Source organism: Pan paniscus, chromosome 7 (genome assembly GCF_029289425.2).
Source record: "Pan paniscus chromosome 7, NHGRI_mPanPan1-v2.0_pri, whole genome shotgun sequence".
Classification (NCBI taxonomy): domain Eukaryota; kingdom Metazoa; phylum Chordata; class Mammalia; order Primates; family Hominidae; genus Pan; species Pan paniscus.
This window is the reverse complement of record NC_073256.2, coordinates 48,671,789-48,683,701: the sequence shown is the minus strand read 5'-3', so window position 1 is coordinate 48,683,701 and position 11,913 is coordinate 48,671,789. Positions and strand designations below refer to the sequence as shown.

General features: G+C 44.1%; 1 protein-coding gene across 1 annotated transcript; it reads left to right on the top strand.

Annotated features, from left to right (window-relative positions):
- Positions 1 to 2,580: 2,580 nt before the first annotated feature.
- LOC100980034 (small ribosomal subunit protein uS8-like) lies at positions 2,581 to 5,075 on the top strand. The gene has a single exon (XM_034965912.3). The coding sequence runs from the start codon at positions 4,497 to 4,499 to the stop codon at positions 4,848 to 4,850; it is 354 nt and encodes a 117-aa protein (XP_034821803.1). The 5' UTR covers positions 2,581 to 4,496; the 3' UTR covers positions 4,851 to 5,075.
- Positions 5,076 to 11,913: the final 6,838 nt, after the last annotated feature.

The following is an 11,913-nucleotide window of genomic DNA, read 5'->3' as shown; positions in this document are numbered from 1 at the left end:
AGGGGTCCAATTTCATTTCTTTGCATGTGGATATCTAGTTATCCCAGCAGAATCATCTGGAAGAGGTGATTCTTTCCACATTGAATTACCTTGACACCTAAAGTTAATTTTTTTTTTTTTTTGAGAGGGAGTCTCGCTCTGTTGCCCAGGCTGGAGTGCAGTGGCATGATCTCGGCTCACTGAAACCTCGGCCTCCCGGGTTCAAGCGATTCTCCTGCCTCAGCCTCTTGAGTAGCTGGGATTACAGGTGTGTGCCACCACGTACAGCTAATTTTTTGTATTTTTAGTAGAGATGGGGTTTTACCATGTTGGCCAGGCTGGTCTCGAACTCCTGACCTCAAGTGATTTGCCCGCCTTGGCCTCCCAAAGTGCTGGGATTACAGGGGTGAGTCACTGTGCCAGCCTAATTTTTTTTTAAAGATAAAAAGAAAACAAAAAAGAAATCACTGGAATGCTTGGGGGAGCAGAAGGTAAGGAGCTCTCCACCAGCTTTCCTGTTAGACCCCACACCCCTAATCCAGAGGCCAGGACATTTCTACTGCCATCCAGAGGCCAAGAAACCACTGCCAGAATCACACATCCCTGCATCGGGTAAAAAGCAGTGCAATGGAGTCTTGTCAGCCCCAGAAAAAACACACCAAAGCCCACATACCACTGCTGGCAGATGAAGGATGTCTTTTGCTTTCCTTCAGGTTTCCAAGTCATCTCATGAGTTTATTTTATTAACAATATCTAGGCTGGGCGTGATGGCTCACACCTGTAATCCCAGCACCTTGGGAGGCTGAGGTGGGCGGATCACTTGAGCTCAGGAGTTGGAGACCAGCCTGGCCAACATGGCGAAAACCCGTCCAGACTGAAAATACAAAAAATTAGCCCGGCGTGGTGGTGGGTGCCTGTAATCCCAGCTACTTGGGAGGCTGAGGCAGGAGAATCGCTTGAACCCAGGAGGCCAAGGTTGTGGTGAACCGAGATGGAGCCACGGCACTCCAGCCTGGGCGACAGAGTGAGAGTCCATCTCAAAAAACACAAAAACAAAAACAAAAACAAAAACAAAAAAACAAAAAACCCCCAAAACAATAAACAACAAAACGCACAAAACACAATATGTAGATGAAACACAGAACCCTGGAGGTAAGAGAATCAAGTAAATGTAGTTTCAAGGCTCCTGAGATAAAAGGGGATGGGAATCAGTAAACAATATACAGCTTATCAACCAGTCCCAGAAGAACAAACGCTATATGATTCCATAGGAGGTACCTAGAGGAGTCAGACTTACAGAAACAGAGTAGAATGGTGGCTGCCAGGGGCTGGGAGCAGGGGGAATGGGAGTAGAGTTTGTCATGCAAGATGAAAAAGTTCTAGAGATCTGCTGTATAGAATTATGCGGGTATATAACAATACTGAAGTGTACACTTAATAATTTAACATGGTATTTCAGCCAATCCTGTTTGAAAAGAAAAACAAAACAGTTGGGTGTGGTGGCTCATGCCTGTAATCCCAGCACTTTGGGAGGCTAAGGCTGGTGGATCACTTGAGCCCAGGAGTTCAAGACCAGCCTGGGTAACATGGCAAAACCTCATCTCTAAAAAGAAATATGAAAATTAGCCAGGCATGGTGGCTCATTACTGTAGTCCCAGCTACATGGGAGGCTGAGACAGGAGGATTGCTCAAGCCGGAGAGGCGAAGGTTGCAGTGAACTGAGATTGCACCACTGCACTCCAGCCTGGGTGACAGAGAAAGAACCCGTCTCAGAAACAAAATTAAACAAAGACGGTAGATTTCATGTTATGTATTTTGTTACCAGAGTTAAAAAAATATATACATATATATATATGCATATACAAATACATACAACTTATTAAGCGACCGTTTACATTTTGCCCTCTTTATATTTTACAACTAAAAGAGTATCATGTAACATCTTATGCACGTGCAGTCTTATGATAGTTCTTATTCTTCTATTTTTCCCCAAATGGCTGGGGGAGATCTGGATTCATGCTGTTCTTTTATGTTTGTTATGGAGGAAGCAACTGTTAACAGATTTTCCAGCTCAGAATCTGCTTCAAAGGGATGAGCTATTTGGACCCTTTTCAGAAACTTGCTTGGGGCAAAAATCATTAGTAATAATGACAATCAATTATAATTTTATTATTTTATTTGAGGTAGTTTAATGTGCAGCCTTAAAAACATACATTTATTTATTTATTTATTGATGGAGTCTCACTCTGTTGCCCAGTCTGGAGTGCAGTGGCATGATCTCGGCTCACTGCAACCTCTGCCTCCCAGGTTCAAGTGATTCTCCTGCCTCAGCCTCCCTAGTAGCTGGGATTACAAGCATACACCACCACGCTCTGCTAGTTTTTGTATTTTTAGCAGAGACGGCATTTTGCCATGTTGGCCAGGCTGGTCCTGAACTCCTGTCCTGAAGTGATCCACCTACCTCGGCCTCCCAAAGTGCTGGGATTATAGACATGAGCCGCCAGGCCCAACTTAAAAGCATTTTTATTAAAAAATCATGAAAAAATTCTCCATATTTTAAAAATACCTAGTTAATATTTTCGTATATAGCTGTTATGGGCTGAGTAGTATTCCCCTAAAATTTATATCCTAACCCCCAGTACCTCAGAATGTGACTATATTTGGAGAAAGGGCTTTAAAGATGTAATTAAGGTTAAACGAGGTCATTAGCATGGGCCCTCGTCCAATATGACTGGCATCCCTCTAAAATCAGACAATTAGGACACAGACACAAAATAGAAATTGACAAGTGAATTGTAAAGTTTATATAAAAAAACTAGATATGGTGCAGTGGCAGCTCACGCCTATAATCCCAACACTTCTGTGTGAGGACACAGGGAGAATGGGCCATCTGCAAGCCAATGAGGGAGACTGTAGGGAAAAGAAAGAGAGATCAGACTGTTACTGTGTCTACGTAGAAAGGGAAGACATAAGAAACTCCATTTTGACCTGTACCCTGAACAACTGCTTTGCCCTGAGATGCTGTTAATCTGTAACTTTGCCCCAACCTTGAGCTCACAAAAACACATGTTGCATGGAATCATGGTTTAAGGGATCTAGGGCTGTGCAGGATGTGCATTGTTAAAAAAATGTTTACAGGCAGTATGCTTGGTAAAAGTCATCACCATTCTCCAGTCTCGATAAACCAGGGGCACAATGCACTGCGGAAAGCCTAAGGGACCTCTGCCCTGGAAAGCTGGGTATTGTCCAAGGTTTCTCCCCATGTGATAGTCTGAAATATGGCCTCGTGGGATGGGAAAGACCTGACCATCCCCCAGCCCGACACCCATGAATGGTCTGTGCTGAGGAGGATTAGTAAAAGAGGAAGGGAGGCGAGACATGTTGGCAGCAATGCTGCTTTGTTATTCTTTACTGAGATGTTTGGGTGGAGAGAAGCATAAATCCGGCCTACGTGCACATCCAGGCATAGTACCTTCCCTTGAACTTATTTGTGACATAGATTCCTTTGCTCACATGTTTTCTTGCTGACCTTCTCCCCACTATCACCCTGCTCTCCTGCCACATTCCTCTTGCCGAGATAGTGAAAATAGTTATAAATACTGAGGGAACTCAGAAACCGGTGCCGGTGCAGGTCCTCCATATGCTGAGCGCCAGTCTCCTGGGCCCACTGTTCCTACTCTATAGTTTGTCTCTGTGTCTTAATTTCTTTTCTCAGTCTCTTGTCCCACCTGACGAGATATACCTACCGGTGTGGAGGGGCAGGCCACTCCTTCAGGAGATCTCAGAAAAAACTGAACCTGTTGACACCTTACTGTTGGACTTTCAGCCTCCAACAGTGAGAAAATAAATGTCTGTTGTTTAAACTACCCAGTCTGTGGTACTTTATTATTGCAGCCCTGGTAAATTAATATAATAACCTTCTAGCTTTTTTCACATGTACACATGTATCTGTATGTACATATATTAATATATTTGTGTTTTTCTGGCCAGGCATGGTGGCTCACACCCGTAATCCCAGCACTTTGGGAGGCCAAGGCAGTTGGATCACTTGAGGTCAGGAATTCGAGACCAGCCTGGCCAACCCAGTCTCTACTAAAAATACAAAAATTAGCCAGGTGTGGTGGCGGGTGCCTGTAATCCCAGCTACTTAGGAATGTGAGGCAGGAGAATCCCTTGAACCCAGGAGGCAGAGGTTGCAGTGAGCCAAGATTCTGCCACTGCTCTGCAGCCTGGAAGACAGAGCGAGACTCCGTCTCAAAAAAAAAAAAAAAAACAACCAAATCAAAAAATATATATACAGATTTTTTTCCCAAACAGTAGATTCACACTAATTTCTATTTTATAGCCTGCTTTTTAAACTTTATGTCTATAAGCATTTTTCTACAATGTAATTTTAAATAACCACCTAATACAGTCATAGTTGATTTAATCAATCTTCTGCTAACTTTCAGATTTTAAAAATTTTTTATAGAAACAGGGTCTCACTGCTCCTCCTGCCATCTTTCTGCGCCGCCACAATGGTGCGCATGAATGTCCTGGCTGATGCTCTCAAGAGCATCAACAATGCCAAAAAGAGAGGCAAACGCCAGGTGCTTACTAGGCCGTGCTCCAAAGTCATCGTCCGGTTTCTCACTGTGATGATGAAGCATGGTTACATTGGCGAATTTGAAATCATTGATGATCACAGAGCTGGGAAAATTGTTGTGAACCTCACAGACAGGCTAAACAAGTGTGGAGTGATCAGCCCCAGATTTGATGTGCAACTCAAAGATCTGGAAAAATGGCAGAATAATCTGCTTCCATCCCTTCAGTTTGGTTTCATTGTACTGACAACCTCAGCTGGCATCATGGACCATGAAGAAGCAAGATGAAAACACACAGGAGGGAAAATCCTGGGATTCTTTTTCTAGGGATATAATGCAGCATATATTTACAAACAAAATGCCTCATGGACAATTAAAAAAAAAAAAAAAAGAAACAGGGTCTCACTATTTTGTCCAGGCTGGTCTGAAACTCTTGGCCTCAAGTGATCCTCCTGCCTCCACCTCCCAAAGCACTGGGATTACAGGCCTGAGCCACCACACCTGGCCTTAAGATCATTTTGATTTTTCATTACCATAATTAGTAAAGCGATGATCAATCTTCTGTCTCTGACTAATTCCCTAGGATTACAATACAAGGAGTTAGTAGGTCAAACGGTATGCATATTTTGAAGGTGTAAAGGGGAAAAAAAACATTTTTTTTCTTCTACTCACACATCTCTCAATACTTCTGATCACCAAATGTATGGTTTTTTTTCTCCCCCATACTGACCAATTCTCCAGCACTAGCTGGGTGTCCTATAATTCAATTCATGTCTAATACTGACTCTCTGGAGTTAGCATCAGATCCCACAGGGTGAGGGCCCAGTCCCACAAGATTGTCCCTCCCTTCAGATGCAATCACAAGTAGTAGGTCCCTAGAGAACCCACGATGTCTGTCTGACTTGGCTACAAATCAGAGGTTCCAACCCCCTTCTGGGGTTTGACCATTTGCTACAGTAGCTTATAGAACACAGGAAAGTGCTTTACTTTATTACCTGTTTACCCTAAGGGATACAACTCAGGAACAGAAGGACATTTATCACGTAAGACAGGGGTCCCCAACCCCCGAGCCCCACAACCCCCAGGCCAGGGGCCAGTATCAGTCCATGGCCTGTTAGGAACCGGGCAGCAGAGCAGGAGGTAAGCAGCTGGTGAGCGAGCATTACTACCTGAGCTCCACCTCCTGTTAGGTTAGTGGTGGCATTAGACTCTCACAGGATCACGAGCTCTATTGTGAATTGCACATGCGAGGGATCTAGGTTGCGCGCTCCTTATGAGAACCTAATGCCTGATGATCTGAAGTGGAACAGTTTCATCCCAAAACCATCCCCCGCCTCCCTGTCCATGGAAAAACTGTCTTCCACAAAACCAGTCCCTGATGCCAACAAGATTGGGGACGGCTGACCTAACAGACTGCAAAGATGTTATGAGCTGTGTGCCAGGAAATGAGGGTAGCAACCAATTTTTTTTTTTTTAAGACAGGGTCTCACTCTGTCACCCAGGCTGGAACACAGTGGCATGATCACAGCTCACTGCAGCCTCTACCTCAAGGCTTAGGTGATTCTGCCACCTCAGCTTCCTAGGTAGCTGGGACCACAGGCATGTGCCACCATACCTGGATAATTATTTATATTTATGTAGAGACAGGGTTTTGCCATGTTGCCCAGGCTGGTCTCAAACTCCTGGGCTCAAGCAATCCACCCACCTTGGTCTCCCAATATATTTCTTATTATATCACAACATTACAGAAGGCTTTTAATATTTACTACCAAATTACATTTTAGAAGGTTGAGACCAACTACTTACACTCCCACCTAAAATCTATGAGAGTGATCATTTTCATATGTACTACCTGGGTATTATAATTTCTTAGGAACACTGGGTATTATAATTTTTATAGATCTTTGCCAAATTTGTGGGTAATATAAAGTATCATATTGATGTTTAAATTTCATTTATTGGATTACTAATGAGAATAATGCCCCTTCCCACACTCTTTATTTGCCACTTACGGGTTTTTATTCAGAAATTGCCTGTTTATATATTTTGCTATTTCTCTCTTGGGCCTTTTGTCATTTCCTTATCTATTTGTGAGGTTTTATAGCATTCTCCTAAGCCTGGGCATCATGGTGAAACCCCGTCTCTACAAAAAAAAAAAAAAAAAAAAAAAAAATTAGCCAGGCATGGTGGTGCGTGCCTGTAGTTCCAGCTACTTGGGAGGCTGAGGTAGGAGGATCACCTAAGCCCAGGGAGATCAAGGGTGCAGGATTAGATGAAGGTATGCATTTTTGGTAAGAATATCATGGAAGTGGTGTGCTTTTCAGTACATCATATCTGGGGGTACATGATACAGATTTTTTTTTTTAAGATGGGGTCTGGCTCTGCTGCCCAGGCTGGAGTGCAGTGGTGAAATCTTGGCTCACTGCAATCTCTGCCTCCGGGGCTTAAGTGATCCTCCCACCTCAGCCTCTGGAGTAGATGGGACCACAGTGGCACCACATCCGGCTAATTTTTGTATTTTTTTAGAGATGAGGCTTATCATATTGCGCAGGCTGATCTTGAACTCCTGCTCTCCAGGGATCCACCCGCCTCTGCCTCCGAAAGTGCTGGGAATACTGGCGTGAGCCACCACTCCTGGGCCACAGTATTTATATCAGAAAAAAGTCAAATACTGTACATGAGTTTCAGGAGCAGGAGAGAAATAAGGGAAGAGTTGTATAAAGAAGGGTGGTCAACTGTCTTGCTGGCGTTCACATTCCCCCATGTCTTGAGATCAGGTGTGGCTGTGTGACTTGCACTGGCAATGAAAGGGGAGTAGAGGAGGTGCGTGTGACCTCCAGGCAGATCTAACAGCCACCATGGAGGCCTCCATGCTTGTTTCCAAGTCTGCTAAAAGACGGACAATGCTACTGATAGCCCAGGTTGCTGAGACAATATTCCAGTAGAATCACAGCCAATCTGTGATACATTGAGTGAGAAATAAACCTTTGTTGTTAGCCCTGAGATATGGGAGTCGTTCGCTGCTGAAGCATAACTGAGCCCATCTGGACTCCATTAGAGTTTTCCAACTCGAATAAATGTCCACAATGGGCCATGCAGGGTTCTAGGTGGGTATACAAAATGTTACGTAAGCTGGGCGCAGTGGCTCACGCCTGCAATCCCAACACTTTGGGAGGCTGAGGCAGGCAGATGACTTGAGGTCAGGAGTTCAAGACCAGCCTGGCCAACATGGTAAAACCCTGTCTCTACTAAAAATACAAAAATGAGTTGAGTGTGCTGGTGGGTGCCTGTAATCCCAGCTACACGGGAGGCTGAGGCAGGTGAATTGCTTAAGCCGGGAAGGTGGAGGCTGCAGTGAGCCAGGATCACACCACTGTATTCCAGCCTGGGTGACAGAGCCAGACTCCATCTCAAAAAAATAAAACAAAACAAAACAAAAAATGTCATATAAGATGTGTCATTCTGAGCATAACTTTTCCTTACCTTCCTATCCAAGCAGATGGCAGGTTCTGGGTTCATTGTCTCAGGACGAGTGTTAAAGGAAGGAGAATACATTGTTGAATAAGGTTTATCCGTATTAAGATTATACTATGTGTCTTTGAATCAAATCCATCTTTGTGATAAAACAAAGAGCCTCTGAGGAAAACCAAAATGTTTTCCCTAGGGTTCAGTCCTGGGGCAGCCTAATTGGATTTGGGTGCAAAAAATGTAAAATGTTCTCTAACTTTAACCCTCATCAGCCTGACTTTGTACAACAGTTGTTAGGGTCTTCCTAGGCCAGTGGGTGGCTCCAATACTTAAAACTGTAAAAACGGAGCTTCGGTGTATTCCATTGTTTCCTCAGTGGTGAGTTCTCTGAATTTGTTTTCTTCCTGCACTGTTGGGTGATCCTCTTTGCATGGAGACCCCCTGGCTGGACGGCCAGCCATGACTGCTTGAGGGTCTCACTAAACGGAGAGGCACAGTGTTTTCCCAGCATTACGGATGAAAACGATGTGCTGCTGAGCAGAGGGCCCGGTGGCTGCTCTTCCAGACTTGGTATTCTTATCCTTGCTACTGCAGGAAACATGTTCTCTCCGGCCCATAATGGAGGGTAAGATGGAGACCTGTGTGTACGTGGAGATGCGTAGTCATCTGCCGGCTTGGCTGCTCCCCTGCCACACCCCAAGCCCTCCCTCTGCAAGTTGCCTCAGTAAGCCCCCTCCTGCTCCTGGATTCCACCACTTGCAGCGATGACAGGCTCTTTGGCAGGGGTCCCAACTTTTATGGTAGTATTCTCCCACGCTTGCTAGCAGCATTTTAGGCTGCAGTTTCCCTCTTCAATACGATCCCGTATGTTTTCGTTTTCTCAGAAATTTCTTAGTTTCAGATCCACCAAGCCTTCCCCTTCTTGTTTTAACTTTGCCAATGTATTTCTCTGTTCTTTGCTTGTTTTGTTTTTGTGACAGTCTTGCTCTGTTTTGCAGGCTGGAATGCAGTGGTGCAATCTCGGCTTACTGCAACCTCTGCCTCCCAGGTTCAAGCGATTCTCCTGCCGCAGCTTCCGGAGTAGCTGGGATTACAGTCATGAGCCACCACACCCGGCTAATTTTTTTTTTTTTTTTTGGAGAGACGGGGTTTCACCATATTGGCCAGGCTGTCTCAAACTCCTGACCTCAAGTGATCCGCCAGCCTCAGCCTCCCAAAGTACTGGGATTACAGGCGTGAGCCACTCTGCACCTGGCCAAAAAGGGTATCATTTCTAAGATTCGGTGCAGGAGTAGGGGTAGGGAGGATCAATATGCTTAGTCCAGTAGATCATTAAAATGTGTTTTTAAAAAGTTTGTCCTCTTAAAAGAGGAAACTGCTTAGCAATACAGGCAATTGGTAAGAAACAGTGAAAGCAACAGCGAACATCTAACATTCACTATCTATGTGAGCTCTGTGCGAGTTAAATTTAAATCTCACCACTTTATGAGGTAGATACTATTAGTATCTTCACTTTATAGATGTGGAAATGGGACACGGGTTAAATAACTTGGCTAAGGTTACACCACCAGCATCAAGAAGAGCTAGAAGTTGGGTGGTCTGCCTCCAGAACCTGGTAGGTAGCCCCTATGCTGTGATGTGTGCTACAATGTAAACCCTCCAGGAATTTAGAAAATGGTTACAAAGGCCGGGTGCAGTGGCTCATGCCTGTAATCCCAGCACTCTGGGAGGCCGAGGTGGGTAGATCACCTGAGGTCAGGAGTTTGAGACCAGCCTGGCCAACATGGTGAAACCCTGTGCCTACCAAAAATCAAAAAAAAAAAAAAAAATTAGCTGGGCATGGTGGCACACACCTGTGATCCAGCTACTCGGGAGGCTAAGCCAGGACAATCGCTTGAACCCAGGAGGTGGAGGTTGCAGTGAGCCGAGATCACACCACTGAACTCCAGCCTGGATGACACAGCAAGACTCCATCTCAAAGAAAGAAAAGAAAAATGGTTACAAAGTTAGCGTCCCAATTCTGAATAGTGTTTTGTTTGGCAAGGGTCTGAAACAAGGCAAATTGTGGCATGTCTGGGTAACAGGTGGATATGATGAACCAGTTTGGATCTGTGTTCCAGAACCTTGATTTTTATTTTCCATCTCTCCCTTACTACACCTTTACTCCTACCCAGGTGATATGGATGAGCAAAAACTTGGTAGTCATCACTGACTCCACTCTGTCTTCCACACAACTCATCAGCAAACCTGCTTTTATTCCTTTAAAATATAGCCTGAGTCTCACCACTTTTTATATCTCCATGGTATCTGGGATCCAGAGATCACCGTGTCCGAATCAAAAAGCTGTCCCCAACTGCCTCTGAAACCCCAGGATGCTGAAGAACCCCAGACTGCTGCTCCAAAGGAATTCTCACATCCTGTGACCCTGCTGGCTGGCACAAGACCCACCAGAGCAACAGAAAACCACCCCCCACCCGACCTCTTTCTGTCTCCCAAATCTTTCCCTTCCGTGAACTCCACACTTCTCTCTTGGCTTGGAGATGAATTGGCTTCGATATATTTCTATGTCTCTCTTATCTCATTAGATTACCACTTCAGAGAGGGACTGTGCTCCAAGATTTTCCTGTTTCCAGTAGTACCTGGAATGCGGCATGTAACTGCCACTGGAACAAGGAAGTTTTCTAGAGGAAAAGCTGAAACCAAATGCAGAATTTCAGCATAACTATCTCATGACATAGCCGAAGTGAAATACAGAGATGTGAACACCAAGTTGTTTCTACCTAATACATTGGACATTTCTTAGCATCTGGGTTTTTAAATGTATATATTTTTGAAATCACTGTTTTAAGCACTGTTTTGATTTAGTTGATAATAAATTAATTTAAATAATTACTAGGCCATTTAAATTAGTAAATGACAAACATCATTTGTAGTATGAAGTATAGCTCAAAACCATCTTCTTTTTCTTTTAATTCTTAGGGACTAACACCTCTGTCTTCACTGCTACACTCAGTTAATGTTTAGAGCCAATTCTTGCTTATGTTTTGGAATTTGATGATTTAGACCCTCCCTGACAAAAATAAATCCACCTACACTTGGTTTAATCCTAGGAAGTTGTTTCAGTTGTAAACCCTTTCAGAAACAATCCTCAAATAGATGACATAAGTAAACCTAGCTTTCAGGAAAACATCTGTCCTATTTTGGGGAGGTTCCCAAATCTACACAAGTTCATTTACTTTTATGTCACAGTTGTATTTACATGATATTATACAATAAACTGATCTACCAAGAGAAAAAGATACTTCCAATATTAAATGCCAGACACACTATATATCAAGATAATTAATAAATACTAATGCTTTTACAAACAGATACGGAAATACTCAGGTTTATTCTTTAGTATTTTATTCTGTTGGCTGGTTTCTATGGTTGTAAACTGCCACAACGCTTCTCTTTCATAGTACTAGACATTCTATTTGCTTTTTTTAAATTTTGGGACAGAGTCTCGCTCTGCCACCCAGACTGGAGTGCAGTGGCGTGATCTTGGCTCACTGCAACCTCTGCCTCCTGGGTTCAAGCGATTCTACTGCCTCAGCCTCCCAAGTAGCTGGGACTACAGGCGCCACCACCACACTCGACTTAATTTTTGTATTTTTAGAAGAGATGGGGTTTCACTATGTTGGCCAGGATGGTCTCGAACTTCTGACCTCAAGTGATCCGCACGGCCCCCCAGCCCAGCCTCCCAAAATGCTGGGATTACAGGTGTGAGCCACCACGCCCAGCCTCTACTGGCTTTTGAAGTAAAAAAAAATTCCTGATTCTGCCCCCACTACACACACGCGCGCACGCACACACACACACAGAGTACTGCCTCTAAATACAA